The sequence below is a fragment of the Osmerus mordax genome, chromosome 6 (assembly GCF_038355195.1).
Source record: "Osmerus mordax isolate fOsmMor3 chromosome 6, fOsmMor3.pri, whole genome shotgun sequence".
Taxonomy (NCBI): Eukaryota; Metazoa; Chordata; class Actinopteri; order Osmeriformes; family Osmeridae; genus Osmerus; species Osmerus mordax.
Genome location: NC_090055.1, coordinates 2,423,655 through 2,448,025, shown reverse-complemented (window position 1 = coordinate 2,448,025; position 24,371 = coordinate 2,423,655). Strand labels below are relative to the sequence as shown.

Below are 24,371 nucleotides of genomic sequence, written 5' to 3'. Positions count from 1 at the left end.
AGAATGGTGGGAAGGGAGTGATGGGTTATAAAGGAGGTAGAGAGCGAGGGATGGGAGAGAGAGAACAGGAGTGATGTAGGGTGACAGACAGAGAGGGAGGGAGGGAGGGAGGGGGGGGTAATGGTTACACTACAGTACATTAACATTGACACTGAGGAATGGCGTGGTTTCCATTGTGCATGTTTAGCACAGGACATAATATGTGACCCGGACCGGAGATGGAGAGTCAGAATTCTGCTGAATGGTTAATTCAACTGTGTGTGTGTGTGTGTCATTTAAAGTGTGTGTCCGCGCCTAAGCCTCTTCCTATGCATCCATTTGTGAGTGTGTGTGTGTTTTTTGCGTGTATGTGCTCAGCATCTGTTTCCAAGAAGTTTAAGAGACCCTGTGAGACCATGTCCCTGTTAATTGTGTCCTACAATAGCAATACCAGGTTCCCATTGCAGGAACACTATGTATTTGACTTAGATCGCCAACAGAAACATAAACCACGGCCCGTGAGACCATCCTAGCCAGTCTTCATTCAAGAATCGCCACTCAAAGCATTTTCCTGTATATATGTATGTGAGAAAGTGTCTTACCTAATGTTTAATTTTCCCAAACTTTGTTGCTCTTTTTACGAGTTGCCCCCTCCCCCTTTTCAATCTCCCCCGCAGTTGCCCTCTCGTTCTCTCTTTCTCTCCCTCTCTATATTGTCTTAGAAGAAGGGGTGACATTTAGACAAGAGGAAGAAAACGCACCAACGACAAATATTGGAACTGAGGGAAATAAATCACGAGATTGAAGGAGGGAGGGAAGGAGAGGTGTGGAAGGAGACTACTGGGGTGTTAAAGGAAGGCTAGGAAAAAAAACTGTTAAAGGCGAAGCGCATTTCAGATATGTTTATTTGATATAAATTAATATTTTCTTTGGGTAAGAGGAGTAGAGAAGATAGAGAACCAAAGTACAGAACCTAGTACCTGTCAGGTACTATTCACAGGTGTAAGGGTGCAGTTGTCATCACATGACTACAAACTACGACTACTTTATCTTAAGTTATTGTTCCGTTTACCTTGTATTGCAATGCTCGAGCATTGTAGTGAATCCCTCAAGTTTCTCAGAATAACGTGTGAATGAGAACAGTGATGTCATCAACTATCATGAACTTTACAGCTCCTGAAGATGTGCTGTAAATGGGTCAGTACCAGATCCAAGCATCGTCTCACCCTGGACCAGCTTTGCAGCCCGTTATTGCTCTGCTGAATCAGTCTCAGAATGGAAACAAAGCTCTGTTGTCCGCAGGCCAACACCCCGGTTAATGTCTCGCCCACCTGAACCCTATGAAACCCAGTCCATCATGAACAAATTAATAAATAACCTCCTCCCCCTCCATCCACCATCCCACATTTCCCTCTCCTGATTCCCTCTCCCACCCTCAATACCCCCTAGCCCACCCTCCTCCTCCTCTCTCTTCCACGTCGCATTCCTCTTTTGTGTCTCAGTGACGTCTTCCTCTGTATCCCCCGGCAACACCATGGCGATGAGCTTGCCGCTGTCATGTCCGGCGCCTCCGTTGTGCTTGTCCCTTCGTCCCTTCGCCCCTCTCTCGTAAATAACTCCTCTTGTTCTTTATCTCTATCCAGCCCTCTGTTTGCATTCGTTTTATCATGCCAAGATGGCCTTGCTCTCCGAATGACCAAAACCAGGTGGCAGGTGGGTAGAACCTGGAGGTTGTGCCTGTGAGGAAACCTGTGCATACACCTGCCATTTGGTACTCTCTCAATGGCTAACTTTACTGCACTGCAAGGGTACCATGTGTTATTTTTCTGATCACTCTGAAGACTCTTTTTCTTTGTGAAGATATAAGTGAGTGATGTAGGGGGCACGGCTATTTCAGATGAATTGTACGACTCTGCTGAACCCAGGGCAACCCATCCCAGTATCTCCACACTGGAAGTGCATCGGGGGGGTGATGGTTATTATTGGATGGCCAGTTGACCTCGTTCTGAAACGGCTGCCTTGGCTAACTATGAACTGCACGAGGACAAGCCCTTCCTATGGCATTATGGGATAGGAATGTGATCCTTCCTCTCCCTCTGTATCCCCAAGGGAACAAAACAACAGCCTTCCCTAGGTGAGAAAGAATGAAACAGCCACATATGGCCTAGACTCGGTACTCAGCCATGCAGCAAAGGCACACGTCAGAGCTGAGGCAGAATGCACTGCCCGTCGCCAGTGTGCGCGCGTGCATGTGTATGAATATTATGGGTTGGAGGTGTTGTCAAGGGGATGGGGGTGTAGAGGAAGTGCTGAGCGGTGTGCACATCGGTGATGGTGGTGGTGGGGGGCGGGGGGGGAGAGAGAGAGGAGGAGAGGGGGGCGCGATAAGGAAAGGGAGGGGGGCTCTGAATATTATGGGATGTATGCTGTTACGCAGGAGGTAGAGGGGAGAATGCTGCCAGTATGGAAAGAGGTGCGCGTCCTCTTCATTGTGTGCTTGCGTGTGAGAGGAGAGGGACGGCATTGCATCCACCAGATGATAACAGACAATGGCCTGCTAGGGGCTTTTGGTGCACAGTGTGAGGTAATATACTGGGGGGTGTCCATCTGCTAATATGAGGGAAACACCTAAAAACCCAACCTCTAAATGTCTTGACTTTTCAATGTCTCGAGTCTCCCCTATGGTTTTGATCATCCGGTAACAGCAGGTGGAGATAAATACTTATTTGGAGACCGTCTGAGCTTTCTCAACTCTAAATTCATTGTGTGGCCAACAGCACATATTCCTCCAGACCACTGTCACTGATGACCTGTAGAGGGAGTCCAGAACACAGCGTCCAGAAAAAAACACATTCTTGGATAGAACGACTTCGACCGTGTTCCATCTGCAGATCGGTGACTTCCCGAATGGCACGTTAGTATGTCTGCACAACAGTCTGCATGCATGTTCGTCTGCCGACCTGTTTGTGAAAGATAATAAAAATGCAACTTATAAAACAAATTTAAATCTATTTTCTTTTTTTAATTATTGAATGTTAAATTTGAACTGATTTATTTGAACTAAACCCCCATTCTGATGAGACTTTCACCCCTCCCTCCTCATATGTGTGGTTGAAGGCCACCTGTTTATTGTGTATAGCTTATGTGCTTTTATGCTTCTACCAACCACTATTTCTAGAAAGGTGTGTATTAACATTCTTAGCTGTCGTCACCTATCTGTCTACTTGTCTGCCTATACGTTTAATCCTTTGCCCATGCTGACTGACAAGACATTAGAGCGTGACGGTTTCAGTGTCTGTGTGTGTGTGTCTGTCTGTGTGTATGTGTCTGTCTGTGTGTGTTGCTGCCTTCACCCACTTCCACTGCATCAGCTGCTAATCCACGATGCCAACTAATATCTCAAGTCTCCTCATATAAGGAGAAGAATATTATGGGATGTCCTGGGTGGGGCTGTGACACCTCCCCCCCCCCTCCCCTCCCCCTTTCAAACTCATTGTGATTGGTCAATTCTGAGCACCGGGATTACCATAACATAGAGCACAGTGGTACCAAGTGGTGAGAAAGAGATATTATATGTTGTGTCAAAGTTTTTACCTGTTACTTGAAGCGAGGACCTTTCACAAACAAAGCCCAAAGTCCTGGTATAATACTGTCAAAGCTGAGCAGGTTCATACTGAGTCAGAGGAGTTGCAGGGCACTGTTGAGGGATTGTACCTGGTATGCTGCAGCTGTAGGTACTGAACATCCAGCGTCTGAGTGTGTCTGGGGTCCAGTTCACTAAGAAAAAACTCAGCTCTCCCGGGTGCCCTTTTGTTAAAGAGTCAAGAGATGCTCAGTTTAGTTCAGAGACAGGTGCATCCTCGACAGGAACAACTGTACAGTACAGAACTCCCAGTTTACGGCACTCACAAGTTCTGCAACTGTGATGTGTCTTGGTCCAGCATGTGTGCATGTTGTAGTAAGATACTCTGTGTGTACAGCACAGGCTAAATGCGTAGGCTTCCTGGTACATGTGGGCTGTTTAAGGTCTTCTGGGTACAATCCTGAACATGCCAGGTGGACAGTCTGTGAATATTATGGTCTGTCGCCAGTGGCCTAGAGTTTCCCTAGAGACCATGTGACTGGTATTTTTTTCCCTGTCTTTTTAGGAGTTGTGTTTATTATGGGATGTATGCCGCTGAAGTATTATGGTCTGTTGAGAGGGCGGGAGGAGGAGTGTCTCCATGACAACGGGGTTGCTAAGGGGCTGGGACTAGTGGAAAGGGGAAGGGTGTGTGCGTGTAGTAGAAGTGTATGTGCATGTGTGCGTGTGAGTGTGGTGGAGGGGGTGGGGGCAGGCTGAGTATTATGGTCTGTCCGTTGCGAGGTAACTATGCAGAGTTCTGTGAGTGTTATAGAACGGAGGGGTGGAATATTATGGGATGTCTGCCCCCTTTGTGTGTTTGTGTGGATGTTAGCTAAGCTCTGCTAGCCACTGAGGTTGGGGGAGAGAAGGGGAGGACGGTGTGAGCAACGTGTTTAGCGGGACAATTAACTGCACCTTTTTTTCTCGATGATTTTACAGTATTTTTAATATCATTAGTACCACTAAGGTACACTTGTTATCAAACCAAGAGAACCATCTAAATTCGGGACAACACAGTAAGTTTGTCACAAGTGCAGTGGGATTTAGTTGCAATACTTGAAAGCTTTAAATGACATAATATTTTAGGTCGCGAGTGGGACAGTATCTCACGTCTGTCACAATGTAACTATTCAGTTCACCATGATTGACGGGTGTCCATTTTTTGCAGTGACACATGCAAATCGAAAACAATAAAGACGTAATGCTAATTTACTATTTAAATAGTTCAGCCAGCACACAGTTGGTTAACATGTAGACTAGTTATTGTTTCGCTATCGTAGGCAATTGATCGTTCATTCCATGTTCTTTTTTATTCCTTACAGCCCCACCGCCCCCCTCCCCCCTTCCTGGACACCCCCGTTCCATTCTCCACCACCCACACGTCATTTTCCCTCCTCCCTCGCCGACAAGATCGGGCAAGGGGGGTGTCGACGAGAGGGATTAATTGTATTAATAAACTCTTAAATATTTAACTATGTCGGGAAGTGAGGATGAAAGGGAAGACTTTGGACCTACGGAGAGCCATTCACTTGTACATGGTAAGATAGAAGACAGTTTGTAGTTAAACCTATAGTAGGCTACCTTCAGGTTGGTAGCTAGCTTGCTAGCTAGCTAACATGATTAGTCGGCTTGTGTCAGCTATCTGGTTAGCTAGGCCACCAAGTGCGTGCAGTAACTACACCCAGCTGGCACGCTATTTTTCTCGAAGCTTTGCTTCAGCTGTCAAACTTACTCGAATGAAAACAGAGTGAACAAGTAGCTAGCCAACACCGGCGGAAGCTCGCTGTCAGCAGTGCTGTGTGGTTTATGTAGTTTAATGTGCGTTATTTGCGTTATTGCCAAGTAGCTAGCGAGTAAGCTTCTTCGCGTGCACGATCACATGCAATGTCGTGCGTGTCAAACATGGTTGCAAACAACTTAGCAAGATCCAGAGCTAACAAAGTGACTGTAGGTTTCATACTTGTCCTAGCCAGTCGCCAACCAAATGCTGCCCTCTGTGTCAAATACGAATTAAATATCGGCTACTAAACTTCGCTAGCGTTGATTTTTTGGTCATATCTAGCAAGCTACTTTTCTTTGACAATATGAAATATCCTGCATTCATTTACCACGTTGGCTTTAACCTGCAGATGAAGAGCTCGAAGAGGTTATGTCAGACGTCGATCTGCCCAAGTCAAAGAAGAAAAAGAAAGCCAAAAAGAGCCGCGAGAGTCGGAGCAGCAAGAGGCAAAGAGCCGCTCGAGAGGTAATAATATATGACGTTGTAGATGATGAAACTGTGAATAAATACACCTGTAGGTGTTCACTCTCAAGATATCAAAAGTCAATTTGCGGGTATGAAATTGTATATTCTAATATTGTTTATTAAGTCAATAGGAAACAGACCATGTGTATTTTAATTGCTGTCTTTCAGGAGATACCCGTCAGCTCCCCAGAGCCCATGATGGGGTCAGAGGCGGTAGAGATGGAGGGCGGGGAGGAAGGAGCAGGTGTGAGGTCGGAGAGCGAAGGAAGCGACTACGCCCCCGGGAGGAAGAAGAAGAAACGCTCCAGTTCAGCCAAAGACAAGAAGAAAGGAGGAGGCGCGGGTGGAGACAGGGAGAAAGGTGGAGGGACGTCGTCCAGCTCAAAGAGTAAGCGGAAAGACCCGGAACCTGAGGAAGACGAGGATGATGACGATAGCCAGGTACAGACTGGAGGTTCAACAGACACCCAAAGACAGTACATACCTTTCACTTCACCTAAATACTACATTTTCAGATGGGTTGTAGAGACGTTCCTAACCTTACCTGTACTTGTTTTGCTCAGCCCAAGAGCTCCACCCAGCTGTTGGATGACTGGGGCATGAAGGACATCGACCATGTCTTCACTCAAGAAGACTACAGCTCCCTCACCAACTACAAGGCTTTCAGCCAGTTCGTCAGGTAGTCTACTCACATCAGCCGACACTGACGTAGGAGCTTGTTGCTCCTTTGATCGCGTGTTGGATGCATCAGTCTGTGTGTCTCGTCTCCACAGGCCCCTCATAGCAGCCAAGAACCCCAAGATTGCCGTGTCCAAGATGATGACCTTGATGATGGCCAAGTGGAGAGAGTTCAGCACCAACAACCCCCTGAAGGTCAGAGCACCCAAAGTCCGTAAAACGAATCTGTCGTCGTTGAATGTGTCCGACGACATTCCCAATTGTCAAGGCTGTTGACAGTAGACCGTATGAGCGCAACATACGCGTGACTCTCGCTTCTCACGATTGAGCGTCACTGCGTGCTCATGAACCCTGAACTGACCGCGCGCTGTGTCTAGGGAGCGCTGTGTTTAGGGAGTCAGGTGGCTGAGCGGTGAGGGAATCGGGCTAGTAATCCGAAGGTTGCCAGTTCGATTCCCGGTCATGCCAACTGACGTTGTGTCCTTGGGCAAGGCACTTCACCCTACTTGCCTCAGGGGAATGTCCCTGTATTCACTGTAAGTCGCTCTGGATAAGAGCGTCTGCTAAATGACAATGTCTACCTGCACTGACACGTTTGGCCCCCTCGCAGGGCATCGCCACTCACCCTGGTTCTGCTCCTCTCTCTCTCCCTCTCTGAAGGGCTGTGCCAGCGCCAACGCAGCCCTGGCCGCAGCCAGCGTGGCTGCAGCCGTGGAGAGCATGGTGGTGGCAGAGGGAGCTGTGGAGCCGGCGGCAGCCCCCTCGCCCGTGCCGGCCCCCACACCGCCGGTGGTGGTGGTGGCCCCAGCCCCCGCTGTTCCCCCACCCCCCGCACCCCCGCTCCGCAAGGCCAAGACCAAAGAGGGCAAAGGTGAGGTCGGCCGGGAAAGTCGGGCGCTCGGGTTTCTTGTGAAAGCTGACCGGTTTGAACGGTCAGGATCTCGGCGTGTCTGTGTGACCCTGTGTTTAACGGTTGTGTTTCCGCGGTCACCTGCAGGTCCCAACGCACGCCGGAAGACCAAACCCACACCCAAGGCCCCGCCCAAGCCCAAGCCCAAAAAGGTGGCTCCGCTCAAGATCAAACTGGGAGGCTTCAACAGCAAGAGGAAGCGCTCTTCTGTAAGGACCTCCACACCACTCCTCTCTGAGTATGACCGCAGCCCTCGTTATTTTGTCAGTCTTACCTATTTGTTACACTCTCTCTCTCTCTCTCTCTCTCTGTGTCTTTCTCTCTCTCTCTGTGTCTTTCTCTCTCTCTTTCTTTGTCTCTCTTTCTCTCTCTCTCTCGTCGTGCGTCATGGTTGCAGAGTGATGAGGACGAGCCGGAAGTGGACAGTGACTTTGAGGAGTTTGCCGTGTCGGATGGCTCCAACAGCCGAAGCAGCCGCTCCAAGAAGAAGGCCAAGAGCTCCAAGAAGAAGAAGAAAGGTTGGCATGGAAACCCAAACTTTTCAGCCCTCTGTCACTTCCTGTCTGGAACCTAGGGTTACTGGCAGAACAAGCCAAACTACATTTGTGGTCTCATTGATGATTTTGTAATTTAATATTTCTGGTTAGTTAGAAGCCACGCTATTCCAGTTTTGACGGTAAAAGTTCTGTGTTTGAAGGTCGAAGTAAGTTCAGTTTATACATATGGTTTACCGATATGCTACGGCCCCCCCCTCCCCCCCCCTCCTGCCCCCCCCCCCTCCTGCCCCCCCCCTCCTGCCCCCCCCCTCCTGCCCCCTCTCCTGGTGTCCCAGTGGAGACGGAGGACGGGGATGGCTATGAGACGGACCACCAGGACTACTGCGAGGTGTGTCAGCAGGGCGGGGAGATCATCCTGTGTGACACCTGCCCCCGCGCCTACCACATGGTCTGCCTGGACCCCGACATGGAGAAGGCTCCTGAGGGCAAGTGGAGCTGCCCTCACTGTGTGAGTACACACACACACACACGTATACACACACACACCGGACCGAACCGGACTGCCATCTCAATGTTAGACAGTTTTGTGGTCATCTGTTGGGTGAAGAAAGGACAGTTTTGTGGTTCTGTTGGGTGAAGAAAGGACAGTTTTGTGGTCATCTGTTGGGTGAAGAAAGGACAGTTTTGTGGTCATCTGTTGGGTGAAGAAAGGACAGTTTTGTGGTCATCTGTTGGGTGAAGAAAGGACAGTTTTGAGAGCAGTTGTTTCCCCACACGTTCGTAGATGTTTTACAATGAGGATGGAATGATATCTGAGTCTAAAAATACCAGCCTGACATTAAGCCTTGTTGCTAATCTGCAAGGCGCTAGTGTAGACAGACCTCCGTGGTCTCTGTTGCTCACACGCACCTGTCCTGGGTCGGTGTCGTTCGAGGTGTGGTCACGAGAGCTCGCTTAGCGCCGTGATTTTGACAATTTTCTGTCCATGTCCTTCTCCATGCTGTTCTTTTCCTCTCCCCTTCCCTTTGTCCTTCACTGCACCCCCCACCCCTCCCTCCCCTTTCCCTCCCACACTCCACCACACATGCATGCTCCCCCCACCCCCCCCCCCACCCACCATTTCCTCTCCTCCCCCCACTTACACCCCCCCCTCTCTTGGCAACCGTGATCCCCCGCCCCCCCCCCCCTTCACATACCTCCCTCCCTCCCTCCCCCACACATTTTCTTCTCCCTCCTGCCGCCTCTCTGGCTCCCCCCGCAGGAGAAAGAGGGGATCCAGTGGGAGGCCAGAGAGGAGCTGTCGGAGGGGGAGGCGGAGGACGAGGAGGAGAGGAGGGAGGAGGCCGGGGTGGAGGAGGAGGACGACCACCACATCGAGTTCTGCAGGGTGTGCAAGGACGGGGGGGAGCTGCTGTGCTGTGACACCTGCCCCTCCTCCTACCACCTCCACTGCCTCAACCCCCCCCTGCCGGAGATCCCCAACGGGGAGTGGATCTGCCCTCGCTGCACGGTGAGGCGTGCGTGCGTGGGTGGGAGAGAAAATGCTGGTGTTTTGCTGTGTGTGTGTGAGAAAATGGTTGTGTGTGTGTGTGTGTGTGTGTGTGAGAGAGAAAATGTGTGTGTGTGTGTGAGAGAAAATGCTTGTGTGTGTGTGTGTGTGTGTGTGTGTGTGTGTGTGTGTGTGTGTGTGAGAGAGAAAATGTGTGTGTGTGTGTGAGAGAAAATGCTTGTGTGTGTGTGGGTGTGTGTGTGTGTGAGAGAAAATGCTTGTGTGGGTGTGTGAGAGAAAATGCTGGTGTTTTGCTGTACACGTGGGTGGTAAAAAAAACAATCAGTTTCATCACATTTGCAGGATAGTTAATGCTATCATACCGATCAGATGAGATGTGTTGGTCCCCTGTTGGGAAGTTGATTTGCAGCTCAAACACGAGGCATCTCAACATCAGTCACCAATTTATGTACACACACACACCTGTACACACACATTTTCTGTGCCACAGTTGAAGATGATGCAGACCAAAATACGTGCAATAAATATAACTACAGTTTAATACCACTTCTTATTTTGCACAACGTTTGTCTTGGTCATAACCAAGTAGAGTTTTTACTCAGACTGTCAATGCAATTCGCATATTTAAGTATCCCTTGTAATTGTTTGCTGCAATTTGGATGGATTAATCACAATTTACCGTCGACCCCGTTTAGTGATAATTACAGTTATTTTTGTGTTTCCGTGACGTACTCATGAATTGAGCTCAGCTTTCCCCCGACATGTATAATTCAATAAAACATATAATTGTGGTACGTTTTATGTCAGCTGAGGGCATGATCCTATCTACCAACCCATTTCACAGTGCCCCGCAATGAAGGGTAAAGTCCAGAAGGTTCTGACGTGGCGCTGGGGGGATGCCCCGGCCCCCACGCCCGTGCCCCGCCCCGAGGACCTCGCGGCTGAGGCCCCAGACCCCCCGCCGCTGGCCGGCCGCCGGGAGAGGGAGTTCTTTGTGAAGTGGTGCAACATGTCCTACTGGCACTGCTCCTGGGTGCAGGAGCTTCAGGTAAACACTTGTACACACGCTCACACACACACACAAACAGACTCAGAACTTCCTGCATTGCGGTCGGAAACATTTCTGATGACAAGATTTCGTGGCTCTCACACACACACACACACACCAACACACACATACGTCCCTCCCTTTTCCTTGAAGTCATCTCTCCCCCTCCTTCTCTCCCCCCTCCCCTCCTCTGCAGCTGGAGTTGAACTGCCAGGTGATGTTCCGTAACTACCAGAGGAAGACGGACATGGACGAGCCCCCGCCGGTGGACTTTGGGCTGGAGGGGGACGATGACAAGAGCAGCAAGAGGAAGAACAAGGACCCTCTGTACGTCCACATGGAGGAGGAGTTCTACCGCTACGGGGTCAAGATGGAGTGGCTCATGATCCATCGCGTGCTTAACCACAGGTAGCGCACACACACAGCGCACACACACAGCACACACACAGCACACACACAGTACACACACATACAATGCACACACACACACACACTGCGTCACGATGCATCTGTCGGATGAAGGTAACCACTGTTATTGTGGTGCTACATAACCCTTCTCCTCGGTCTTAATGTGTTCAGTGTGGATAAGAAGGGCAACGTCCACTACCTGATCAAGTGGAGAGACCTGGCCTACGACCAGGCGTCCTGGGAGAGCGAGGAGATGGACGTCCCAGAGTTTGACGTATACAAGCAGACCTACTGGAACCACAGGTACACACACACACACACACACACAGCATCAGACTCCTAAGACATCAGCCATCTATGTTTGTCTCTTCATCTCTCTCTCTCTCTCCTTCTCTCTCACCCTCTTTCTCTTCCCCTCTCTCTCCCCCTCACTCCCCCTCCTCTCTCCCCCCCCTCACTCCCCCTTCTCTCTCTCTCCCCCCCTCTCTCTCCCCCGCCCCTCTCTCTCCCTCCTCTCTCTCCCCCCCCTCTCTCTCCCCCTCCTCTCCCCCCCCCCCCCCTCAGGGAGTTGATGGTGGGTGATGAGGGCCGGCCTGGGAAGAAGCTGAAGAAGACGGCTAAAGTGAAGAAGACTGAGAGGCCCCCTGCTAACCCAGTGGTCGACGTAAGAAATTACTCTACACACACACACACACATCACTTTCTCAGAAAGGCATTCCAGTCTTAACTCCCCCCACAATAGCCTCAGCACGTCAGTCGTGACCTCGTGCCATTGATTGATCCCCGATGTCCTCCAGTGACAGTTTGTAATAGGGTTGTGGTCCTCTGCCTTGCAGCCCACCATCAAGTTTGACCGCCAGCCAGAGTACCTGGAGACCACGGGGGGCACCCTGCACCCCTACCAGCTGGAGGGCCTCAACTGGCTGCGCTTCTCCTGGGCTCAGGCCACTGACACCATCCTGGCCGACGAGATGGGCCTGGGCAAGACCGTGCAGACCGCTGTGTTCCTCTACTCGCTCTACAAGGAGGTGTGTGTGTGTGTGTGTCTGTGTGTGTGTCACTCTCGTCCAGTCAGCCCTCCCCTTGTCAGTCAGTGTCAGTGGGCGGGGCTTTTAGACATGTGACGCACAGTAACTCCGCCCATTACAGGGGACGAGTCCAAAGTGAGGAACTCTGTCCTAAAGGCAGGGCGGGACAACTCACAACAACGTGTCTGTTCTGGTGAAGTCGCTTTTCGACTCGTTGGAAAGTAGGAGTTGCATTTCACTGCCACGTTCCTATACCTCTTACCCCCCCCCCCACCTCCAGGGTCACTCCAAGGGCCCGTTCCTGGTGAGCGCCCCCCTCTCCACCATCATCAACTGGGAGCGAGAGTTTGAGATGTGGGCGCCGGACATGTACGTGGTGACGTATGTGGGGGACAAGGACAGCAGAGCCGTCATCAGGGAGAACGAGTTCTCCTTCGAGGGCAACGCCATCAGAGGAGGGAAGAAGGCCTCCAAGATGAAGGTGAGGGGGAGGATGAGGAGGGGAGGATGAGGAGTGGAGGAGGAGGAGGGGAGGATGAGGAGGATGAGGAGGGGAGGATGAGGAGGGAAGGAGGATGAGGAGGGGAGGATGAGGAGGGGAGGATGAGGAGGGGTGGAGGAGGAGGAGGGGAGGAGGAGGAGGGGAGGAGGAGGAGAGGAGGAGGATGTGACGGGACCGTTAGAACGGAGGACTGTAGGTTAAAGCCAGAGTAGGCGATGTAGAAGACACCCTTTTTGTCATATCTCGCTGAAATAAACTTCACATCCTGACGGCAACGGATAAATCGAAAGGTTTGACGGTCAAACGAAAACCAATCAGTGGTGTTAGAGGGAGCATGTGCAGTCCTCAGGGGTGGCTTCCACACCTGCTAACGCCCTCCCTCCCCTCCCTCCCTCCCTCCCTCCCTCCCTCCCTCCCTCCCTCCCTCCCTCCCTCCCTCCCTCCCTCCCTCCCTCCCTCCCTCCCTCCCTCCCTCCCTCCCTCCCTCTCTCTCTCTCTCTCTCTCTCTCTCTCTCTCTCCCTCCCTCCATCCATCCGCCCTGCAGAAAGACTCGACGGTCAAGTTCCACGTGCTGCTGACGTCGTATGAGCTCATCACCATCGACCAGGCCATCCTGGGCTCCATAGACTGGGCCTGCCTGGTGGTTGACGAGGCTCACAGGCTCAAGAACAACCAGTCCAAGGTGAGACGCTCTTGTTAGACTCGCATCAGTGAGACGACCCAGTTAGACTTGTGTCTGTTCGACTCAAACACTCTGAGCAGACTGCAAAACGCAGACACACCGATCTGTTAACTGTTAAACACGATTCTGAAAGCGAGATGCATACCTTGAAATCGATTTGAATCGATCCGCAAGGAGATGTATCATTTCCTTGCATGTTTAAATGTTTCTCTCTCTCTCCTCTGTCTCTCATCTCCCTGTGCAGTTCTTCCGTGTGCTGAATAACTACCCCCTGCAGCACAAGCTGCTGTTGACCGGCACTCCTCTGCAGAACAATCTAGAAGAGCTCTTCCACCTTCTCAACTTTCTCACCCCGGAGAGATTCAAGTCAGTACACTCCACAGACTCACTGTGTGTGTGTGTGTGGGAGGGTGTGTGTGTGTGTGTGTAGGAGAGGGTGTAGGAAGCTGGTATATCAGCATGACACTTAAATCACACAGCGCACAGCAGCCATAGTCATCAATGTTCATGCCAACCATAAACATACTTAAACACATGCATACGTCCTCCCCCCCCCCCCGTCGCCACAGTAACCTGGAGGGCTTCCTGGAGGAGTTTGCGGACATCGCCAAGGAGGACCAGATCAAGAAGCTCCATGAGATGCTGGGGCCTCACATGCTGAGGAGGCTGAAGGCGGACGTCTTCAAGCACATGCCCTCCAAGACGGAGCTCATCGTCCGCGTGGAGCTCAGCCCCATGCAGAAGTGAGTGACCGGGGAGGGGCAGAGACGTGTGACTCGGACGCTCAATGTTCCAGGTGTGTCTTGGCATTTTTTGCGCTTCCTTAACGTGCATCTTCTTGTTTCGCGTGAGCCAGGAAGTACTACAAGTTCATTCTGACGCGCAACTTCGAGGCCCTAAACACACGCGGAGGAGGGAACCAAGTATCTCTGCTCAACGTGGTGATGGACCTCAAGAAATGCTGCAACCACCCCTACCTCTTCCCCGGAGCTGCGATGGTACGACCCGACCACCTTCACTGACTCATAACGAGCCATACCATATTTGTTAGGAGAGGGACGTTCATTCTGAGGTTGTGCGTCTTAGTAAATGGGTGTTTTTATCGGTTGCAGGAGGCGCCAAAGATTCCGAACGGAATGTATGAGGGCAGCGCTCTCACAAAGGCCTCTGGGAAACTGACGTTGCTGCAGAAGATGATGAAGAAACTGAAGGAAGGAGGCCACAGGGTGCTCGTGTTCTCTCAGGTACACACACACACCTCTCGCACTTCTCTCAGGTACACAAACACACACAGAAATTTACATTTAGTCATTTAGCAGACACTCTTATCCAGAGCGACTTACAGTAAGTACAGGGACATTCCCCCGAGGCAAGTAGGGTGAAGTGCCTTGCCCAAGGACACAACGTAATTTGGCACGGCCGGGAATCGAACCGGCAATCTTCTGATTACTAGCCATATTCCCTAACCACTCAGCCACCTGACTCCCTAGAACTATCCCAGGCTCTTCTAGCGAATTGCTGTGACCCTTATCCTCTTTCGCAGACACAGACACACACCAATACATCCTGGTTAATCTCTCCTTTCCTATCAGATGACAAAGATGCTGGATCTGTTGGAGGATTTCCTGGAGAACGAGGGTTACAAGTACGAGAGGATCGATGGAGGGGTGACCGGGGGGATGAGGCAGGAAGCTATCGACCGCTTTAACGGTGAGGCTTGTGCACACACACACACACACCACCTGCTTGTGTCTTATCCTTGTTCATATACATTTTGTTCAAATAAATATATCTTTTTTTTTCACCACAGCTCCTGGTGCTCCTCAGTTTGCCTTCCTCCTGTCCACCAGAGCGGGGGGTTTGGGCATCAACCTGGCAACCGCCGATACCGTCGTCATCTATGACTCAGATTGGAACCCTCACAACGACATCCAGGTATGCAGTGAACCTTAACAGGAAATGCTGTCACTGGGTGTGTTTTTAAACCCATAAAACGTTCTTCAACTCCCTCCATCCACCTCTTTCTCCCTCTCTTCCTTACTCACCCAATCGCTCGTTTTTCCATCAATTCTCCCCCCCCCTCCTCCCAGGCGTTCAGCAGAGCCCATCGTATTGGCCAGAACAAGAAGGTGATGATCTACCGCTTCGTCACCAAGGCGTCGGTGGAGGAGCGCATCACCCAGGTGGCCAAGAAGAAGATGATGCTGACCCACCTGGTGGTGAGGCCAGGCCTGGGCTCCAAGACCGGATCCATGTCCAAGCAGGAGCTGGACGACATCCTCAAGTTCGGCACCGAGGAGCTCTTCAAGGACGAGCTGGGGGAAGGTTAGTTAGACCTGGTCAACGCTCTCATCAGGTGTTTATAGGTCATCGTTTACCGCAGACAATGAAGATGTTGACTCCTCCCTCCCTCCCCCAGGTGACAACAAGGAGGATGACAGCAGTGTGATCCACTACGACGACAAGGCCATCGACCGCCTGCTGGACCGTGACCAGAGCGCCACGGAGGACACGGAGATCCAGAGCATGAACGAGTACCTCAGCTCCTTCAAGGTGGCCCAGTACGTGGTCAAAGACGAGGAGGAGGAGGTGCGTGGCCGTCTGGGGGCATGCGAGGAGGAGGAAGAGACTGGGATGGGATGGAGGGAGAGGGGGTGGTGTTTGATTGGTTGGTTGGTGGGACATCAGTCTAGATCGTAGTTCAAACTGTATGTGTGAGAGCCTGTTTGCATCCAAGATTTATCTAGCGATCCCATTCCATTTGAGGATGTTTACTGCGTGCCTACAGCCTGTGTGTGTGTGTGTGTGTGGTCCAGGAGGAGGAGGTGCAGCGCGAGGTGATCAAGCAGGAGGAGAGCGTGGACCCAGACTACTGGGAGAAGCTTCTGCGGCACCACTACGAGCAGCAGCAGGAAGACCTGGCCCGCAACCTGGGCAAGGGCAAGCGGACACGCAAGCCCGTCAACTACAACGATGGCTCCCAGGAGGACCGAGGTAGTAGACGGGGTACAGAACAACGCACAATGCAACCTTATTACCTACTCTCTGTGTGTGTGTGTGTGTGTGTGTTGGTAGATTAGGTTATTTTGTTGTGGGATAGTGTGTAGTTTGTGTGTGTGTGTGTGTGTGTTGGTAGATTAGGTTATTTTGTTGTGGGATAGTGTGTAGTTTGTGTGTGTGTGTGTGTGTGTTGGTAGATTAGGTTATTTTGTTGTGGGATAGTGTGTGTGTGTGTGGGGGGGGGGGAGGGGGGAGGGAGGAGGGCGAGGTGTAGTGGTGGTGTGTATGCGTGTTTGTCTGTGTATGTTGGAAACTCTGTTCATAGTCTTGTACAGTGTGTGGACGGTAGGGAGGTCATGTGGTGCGGACACTGTCGGTGTCTTATTGTGTCTCACCTCAGTCTGTACCTGTGGCAGTGCATGCTACAAGGCAAGCCGTATTTCTCATCCTTAAAAGGACTCGGAGAGACAAAAACGACCAGGCTGAACACTAGATCGATATTATTATTAATATCCAGACTCCTCCACTCGCAGTTGATTACTTTCCTATTACCTTTTTAGATGTAGGGTTCTGCACATCATAAACAACAGCAGAACCAAACAGATTAACAAAACGAAAACATATTGAATACCAGAGCGCTGGCTGTACCTACATGATTGGCGGCTAAAACAACACGGATGTTCAATCACAGTTGTTTTGCTGCTGCGCAACAACGAAAACGGAGATTGCCGAAGTCGCTAGATTTGAGCTACTCACAACTTTTTTTTTGTCACTACAGAATGTTAAAACGTGCTCAATCTAGCGACATTGTTGCTAAATTGGCAACACTGTTTAACCGATAATTTAAACCGGTAAACATTCGTATTGTCAGTTAACGGTTACACGGTTAGAGCACATTATGAGCATCCTTACTTTTCGACTGGAGTTCCATGGCAGGACAGGAGGGGGAGAGAGAGGAGAGAGGGGAAGAGAAAGAGGGTGAGAGAGAAGGAGAGAGGGTGAGAGAGAGATGAAGAGACAAACATAGACCTTCCCTTCTCCGTTTGTATCCGAATTCCGTGTTGCTTTCTGATTGGCTAACCGATGTGTCTGTCACCATTTCTCCTCGCATCAACTACTCAGATTGGCAAGAGGATCAGTCCGACAACCAATCAGACTACTCGGTGGCTTCGGAGGAGGGAGATGAGGACTTTGATGAACGTTCCGAAGGTAAGGGGCTGTATAACCAGGGCTCTCAAGTTTAATCAAAAGTTTGGCGTGAGATTACCACACCAGTCAACGTTTGGGAGTCAGTTGGCTGAGCGGTGAGGGAATCGGGCTAGTAATCCGAAGGTTGCCAGTTCGATTCCCGGTCATGCCAACGGACGTTGTGTCCTTGGGCAAGGCACTTCACCCTACTTGCCTCGGGGGGAATGTCCCTGTACTTACTGTAAGTCGCTCTGGATAAGAGCGTCTGCTAAATGACTACATGTACTAAAATCCTGGAGGGGGGGTGGGGGCATTTAACTGTATAACTTGAGACAGCTTTCAACTCGGCATAACACTTTCCTCCTTATGCCTGCGCCTCGTCCATTAACTGTATATAGCGGGACAGGTTATCTCATTATTTCTCAGCGTAAGAAATACAAGTTGTTGCGTGAGTGTGTGAGAAACGGTTGAAATGTGTGAGTTTCACTGCAAATGCGACTTGAGAGCCCTGGTATAACCACTAACCAGAGGAGAAAGTGTGCGTCAGAGAGATTATCTACAGACCATTTAGTCACTCAAAACTGCCCCCCCCCCCCCCCCCCCCCTATCTCTTCAGCTAACGCCCGCAGACCCAACCGTAAGGGTCTCAGGAACGACAGGGACAAGCCACTACCCCCCCTGCTGGCCAGAGTGGGCGGCAACATCGAGGTCAGTCTGCAGCCCGGGAGCCTTTTCCTCCCCAGCCTCCAAAAGTCCGACCTTTAACCTTTTTCCAGGTTGTGTTGTTTATCGAGCGTGTGACACGCCCCCCCTGCAGGTGCTGGGTTTCAACGCACGCCAGAGGAAGGCCTTCCTGAACGCAGTGATGCGTTATGGGATGCCCCCGCAGGATGCCTTCACCACCCAGTGGCTCGTCAGAGACCTGCGAGGGAAGTCTGAGAAAGAGTTCAAGTGAGTTGTGTGTGTGTGTGTGTGTGTGTGGGGGTGGGTGGGTGGGGGGGGGGGGTGTGGGTGGGTGTGCGGGGAGGGGGGGGGGGTGTGCGGGGGGGGGCTGCTGCACCGTGAACTAAAGGTTCAATGCAAAGGTTATTTATTTTTGCACACAAGTGATTACGAAGAACTATGCTGATGTCTGCATAACACAAATCTCTCTCCCCCTTTTCTCCCCCCTCCCCCACTCTCTCCCCCCCTCTCCCCCGCCCTCCCCAGGGCCTACGTGTCTCTCTTCATGCGGCACCTCTGCGAGCCCGGGGCCGACGGAGCGGAGACCTTTGCCGACGGCGTTCCCCGCGAAGGGTTGTCGCGGCAACACGTGCTCACGCGCATCGGCGTGATGTCGCTGATCAGGAAGAAGGTAGGTCGTCGTCAACATGACGGGCAGCGCACGCTGGTCACGATCCTCTCCGTTCTGAGTTCTGATTGTCTCCGTTTGGTGGATGGTGCCGACAGGTGCAGGAGTTTGAGCATGTGAACGGCCAGTGGTCCATGCCCTGGATGATGGAGCTGGAGGAGACCAAGAGGGCAGCGGCGCTGGCTGCAGGAGAAGACCCCAAGACCCCCTCTACTGGGACCCCCGCAGACACACAGCCCAACACCCCCGCCCCAGGTACACACACACACACACACCCACCCCAGGTACACACACACACCCCAGGTACACACACACACACCCACCCCAGGTACACACACACACACACCCCCGGTACACCCCCCCGCCCCAGGTACACACACACACACACACACCCCAGGTACACACACACACACCAGGTACACACACACACACCAGGTACACACACACACCCCAGGTACACCCCCCCGCCCCAGGTACACACACACACACACACACCCCAGGTACACACACACACCCCAGGTACACACACACACCCCAGGTACACACACACACACACCCCAGGTACACACACACACACCAGGTACACACACACACCCCAGGTACACCCCCCCGCCCCAAGTACACACACACACACACACACCCCAGGTACACACACACACACACCCCAGGTACACACACACACACCCCAGGTACACACACACACCCCAGGTACACACACACACCCCAGGTACACACACACACACCCCAGGTACACACACACACCCCAGGTACACACACACACACCCCAGGTACACACACACACACCAGGTACACACACACACCATGCAGTTGCTGGCATGAAAAGCCAGCAAATACTTGATCTGACCTGTATGACCGTTCTCCTTTGTTTCATTTACGTTATCTCTGTGTGTGTCTGTCTCGATGTCTCTCTCTCTCCCCCTCTCTCTCTGCTGGTCTCACAGAGGAGCTCAGCAAGGCTGAGGACCTCAAGGATGCAGAGGTGAGGAAGGAAGCAGAGGGAGACAAGGAGGCCAGAGGAAACAAGTCAGATGATCCAGAGGTAAGATCCTCCTTTCAGAGACCGCACACACACACCGCACACACACACACACTTCTCTAATTTCAAATCTGATGTACCCCACCTCTCTTCTGGTCAGATTATCGAAATCCCGGACGAGTCGGAAAAGTCTCCGTCGCCGGAGAAGAAGGAGAGCACCGGAGACTCCCCTGCAGTGAAGGAGGAGCCGGAGAAGGAGGCCGGCGTGGGCGAGGCCCACAGGGAGAAGGAGGCCGAGGACAAGGAGGAGAACGCTTCAGAGGCAGCGGAGGACAAGAGGGAGTCCCCGGAGGTCAAGGGTGAAGGCTCAGAGGGTACGGCGGGGTCGGAGGGCAAAGGTCAGTCTTGAGGGTCAGCGTGTCACATTTTTTAGAAGTCCTCCTTCTTTATCCTTGTGATTGATGTAAGCGGTGATGTCTGTATTTCAGTGGAAGAGAGCAAAGAGGAAAAGATGGACACCAGTCTCCCTGCTGAACAAAAGAAAGGTAGACACACACGTGCACACACACTCTCGTACTCTTTCACACAGTCTCAGCAGGCCTTAACTCCGTTGTCTCGCTGCAGAACAAAAGGAGGAGAAGGACGGGGTGAAGACGGAGGAGTCCAGCAAGCTAGCGAACGGAGAGAACGCCAGAGAGGGCGGAGCCACTGTCAACATCAGTGAGGAGAAGAAGAAAGCGACCAAGCAGAGGTTCATGTTCAACATCGCAGACGGAGGTTTCACAGGTACACACACGCACGCGCACACACACACACACTTGTTGTTGTTTGCTTGTTTGATCTCCAGTACCTGTGTGTCAGGCTCACACAGGTGTCCGGCTGAAACAGGGGAACACCTGGGCCAGCCATTCAAGTTTGATTGTTTTTGGTTTATGGCAGCTGTATTCATACCTTGTGTTCTCTCTCTCCCTACAGAACTTCACTCTCTGTGGCAGAACGAGGAGAGGGCGGCCACAGTCACTAAAAAGACCTTTGAGATCTGGCACCGTCGTCATGACTACTGGCTGCTGGCTGGCATCATACAGTATCCTTCCCTTGGATGAGAAGGCTTGTCGCTGCCTGACCTTCACACACGAGCCCTTACAAAGGAGCACACACTGCCCTCTCACCCCCCCCCTGTCTTACATTCTCTACTGAAGACGAATGAACTAGCAACGTGACACACGCACGCACGCGTGTGCAGGGAGTGGCTACACCAGGACACACGTGTCACATTTTACGGCCAGTCCACTAGCCAAGGGTCAGTGTGTGTGTGTGTGTGTGTGTGTGTGTGTGTGTGTGTGTGTGTGTGTGTGTGTGTGTGTGTGTGTGTGTGTGTGTGTGTGTGTGTGTGTGTGTGTGTGTGTGTGTGTGTGTGTGTGTGTGTGTGTGTGTGTGTGTGTGTGTGTGTGTGTGTGTGTGTGTGTGTGTGTGTGTGTGTGTGTGTGTGTGTGTGTGTGTGTGTGTGTGTGTGTGTGTGTGTGTGTGTGGTGTGAGATTGTTTAGCCTTGTTCCGTGAGACCGACCAGCCTGTTGGTTTTAGCTCCAATCATAATCCACCTGATTGTTATACTTAGCTGGTGGACAAGCGGTTGTTTGCAACCGAGGCTGAAGGAAAACCGTGGGGGAGGGTAGCTCTTCAGCAACGTGGGTCAGACCATAGATATATATAAAGGGTAGATGTCTCGTCCGCGTTGCCGGACAAAGGAGTCGAACATCCGCACATGGCGGCCATCTTGCTACAGTCAACTCGCTCACCCATAACATTGTGTTGGTGCTACATGTACTTTTTAAATGACCATAACTTGCTCAATTTTCGACCGATTTTGAAACGGTTTGGTTTGTTATCAACGTCAGAGATGTCGTTATGCCACTGCATACTTATGAATAATTGTTTATTTTTATTTTTAAATAGAATAGAAGCACCAACACAATGTTATGGGTGAGCGAGTCCCTCGAACAGGCTCATCTCCAGGCTTCTGTAACGAGGACCCCCCCCCCACCCTCCTTTTCTATCATGGCTGTTCTGACCTTTGACCCCAGCGCCTCCTCAGACATGGGTACGCACGCTGGCAGGATGTGCAGAACGATGTGAAGTACGCCATCCTCAACGAGCCCTTCAAAGGGGAAATGAGCCGGGGGAACTTCCTGGAGATCAAGAACAAGTTCCTGGCCCGCAGGTTCAAGGTACAACTGCTGGGGAGGGTCCACGTCTGTCTGTCTGCACAGGAACAAACGTCAACAGGGGGGAGTCCCGTGTCCTTTGCCAGTGTGTCATGTAGAAATATGTTTTGGGCCAGTGCAACACAGGCCGACCTTTGAAACGGTTAAACCAGCTTTAGTGTTTGTGTGTCTTCTATCCCTTAAGGCAACCATCAAGTCAGTCTTTCCCCTTTTCACTTTCCTTTTCTGACTCCCTCTTTGTCGTTCTCGGTTTCTGTCTCCTGCTCTCTCTGTCTGTCTCTCTCTGTCTATCTCTGTCTGTCTCTCTCTCTCTCTCTGTGTCTATGTCTCTCTCCCCCCTGTGTGTGCAGCTCCTGGAGCAGGCCCTGGTGATAGAGGAGCAGCTGCGCCGGGCAGCCTACCTCAACATGTCCGAGGACCCCGCCCACCCCTCCATGGCCCTCAACACGCGCTTCAGCGAGGTGGAGTGCTTGGCTGAGTCCCACCAGCACCTCAGCAAGGAGTCCATGTCCGGCAACAAGCCCGCCAACGCCGTGCTGCACAAGGGTAAAGGTCACCATAGCGATGGCCGAAAAGTTCTCTTCTTTTGATGTGTCGAGAGATTCAGTTTATGTTTGTTAGTGTATCTCCTGTGTTTTGAACGAGACGCGTATGACCACATACATTTCCTCCTTGTTGGATAATAATGTTTACCTTACCTTAACCTTATATGTGGAGAATGGTCTGTGTTGATGATGATGATGATGATGTTGTTTCTTTGTCCTCCAGTGCTCAAACAGCTCGAAGAGCTCCTTAGCGACATGAAGGCTGACGTCACACGCCTCCCGGCAACCATCGCCAGGATACCTCCCGTTGCCGTGCGGCTGCAGATGTCCGAGAGGAACATCCTCAGCCGATTGGCCAGCCGCGGCCCGGAGGTCACAGGCCAGAGCCAATCACAGGCCGCACAGCAGATGCAGGTGCCACGCTGACCCGGTCCAGCCCCGTCCGATGTTACTCAGATGTACCTACTCCCTGTTTCATCCCATGTAGCACTAGTTGTGCCCCCAGACCCTTACCTTGTACAGCACCGTACAATATGTCTACCTCTGTAGCCCCGCCCACCCCTATTAAAGCCCAGCCCAGTCACCTACACCCCCCCCCCCCTGGGCTCAACAGATCCCCCTCCGTACTGGCTCCTCGTCACTGGAAAGACACTCTGGACTCAGAGACACAGTCCTCTGTCCCTCCTGTCGAAACAGCAGGCCTCTCCCTGTGTGGCTGGCCTGTTCGGTCTCTATGGCAGGGTCAGGTGTGTGTGTGTGCGCTAAAACTAGAATAGAAACAGGAATAATTCTTTTGAGTATGGGTCGTGGAGCGTTTTGCTGAAATGTAGACATTGCTGGGGTCATGTGTAATCATGTGGAGGTTAAAACCATGGATGTTCAATCCCATTTCCTTTGTATGTCCGGATCTGCGCTACAAGAGTGTGTGTGTGTGCGTGTGTGTGTGTACGCGGGCGTGTGTGTGTGTACGCGGGCGTGTGTGTGTGCGTGTGTGTGTGTACGCGGGCGTGCGTGTGTGTGTGTGTGTGTGTACGCGGGCGTGCGTGTGTGTGTGTGTTCTTGGATGGGTGGCAGGGTATTCTAATGTGCATCTCTACTGTAGACAGATCCAGACCCTCAGTGTGTTTATGTTTTACCAGAGAGACTGTTATTAACTATGAAGTTCTGATTATGTTGTAGAATAATAACACTGTTTGGTCCTTCAGTGCTCTCCCCTTCAACCCTGACACCCCCACCCCACTTCCTCACCAGAGAACCCATGTGACTTAACACTATCCGGTGATTGGTTATCCCCTCCCCCTCTGGTCACGTCCCATCTTGCACCTCTACATTCCTGATTGGTTTCTAGGTGACTTGTTCCTGAGGCGTTTCCCTTCCCTTTTGTTTTTGTTTTGTTTTGCTCAGATAAGAACATGCAATAGCTCCACATGTTCAGAGACATGGGATGTCTTTGAGACTGACAACCTAAGTTAAGTTAATTTCTTACAGTCTAACGTTTTTGTTGTTTTAAAAGTTGAACTATTTTATGGTTACCACCTTGTTGTTTTTATCGTTACAGTTTCTTTATGAGAACTACAATAAAAAAAAAAGGGTAACAGTTTGTGAAGCTTTCGAGTCTTTCCGTGCGTTTTGTGAGTGAACGAGAAAGTCAAAGACTGGAGAAGGATCGAAGGTTTTCAAGTTAAGTTGCATCAAACCAATGAAAGGAGAGAGACTACAGTAAGTAGGCAATGAGAGAGCAGGAGAGAAAGGTTGGTAGGAACTGGCTCCCGTTATCACAAAGACAGACAAGAAATGAGGATAATTGGGAGTAAATTGCAGGGCGGAAGAAAATACTGGGATGGTCGTAGTCGGCTGATTTCTTATCAGGAAACTGAGAGAGGAAGAGGGATGAAGGGAAGGGATTAACCCTTGGGTTATCTTTGTCATTCTGACCCACCGTCGTATTGCGACA

The 24,371-nt window shown here is 51.4% G+C and overlaps 1 protein-coding gene across 2 annotated transcripts; it reads left to right on the top strand.

Moving 5' to 3' along the window:
* The first annotated feature begins 4,517 nt into the window (after positions 1 to 4,517).
* On the top strand, positions 4,518 to 24,023 carry chd4b (chromodomain helicase DNA binding protein 4b). 2 transcript variants are annotated; one of them, XM_067237258.1, is made up of 40 exons: positions 4,518 to 4,620; positions 4,927 to 5,142; positions 5,734 to 5,849; positions 6,018 to 6,290; positions 6,413 to 6,528; positions 6,623 to 6,722; positions 7,188 to 7,398; positions 7,525 to 7,646; positions 7,835 to 7,955; positions 8,270 to 8,442; positions 9,196 to 9,444; positions 10,289 to 10,492; positions 10,689 to 10,900; positions 11,072 to 11,203; positions 11,465 to 11,564; positions 11,737 to 11,928; positions 12,209 to 12,409; positions 12,976 to 13,113; positions 13,358 to 13,479; positions 13,683 to 13,856; positions 13,970 to 14,111; positions 14,226 to 14,357; positions 14,706 to 14,823; positions 14,924 to 15,048; positions 15,204 to 15,438; positions 15,533 to 15,702; positions 15,930 to 16,107; positions 17,236 to 17,322; positions 17,918 to 18,009; positions 18,119 to 18,252; positions 18,511 to 18,655; positions 18,751 to 18,907; positions 19,615 to 19,712; positions 19,810 to 20,047; positions 20,138 to 20,194; positions 20,274 to 20,435; positions 20,625 to 20,733; positions 21,743 to 21,875; positions 22,223 to 22,418; positions 22,641 to 24,023. In XM_067237258.1, the coding sequence occupies exons 2-40, from the start codon at positions 5,079 to 5,081 to the stop codon at positions 22,841 to 22,843; spliced, it is 5,931 nt and encodes a 1,976-aa protein (XP_067093359.1). In that variant the 5' UTR covers positions 4,518 to 4,620; positions 4,927 to 5,078; the 3' UTR covers positions 22,844 to 24,023. The 2 variants fall into 2 exon arrangements, with proteins under 2 accessions (XP_067093359.1, XP_067093358.1); XM_067237257.1 differs by having other exon boundaries at positions 15,930 to 16,119.
* Positions 24,024 to 24,371: the final 348 nt, after the last annotated feature.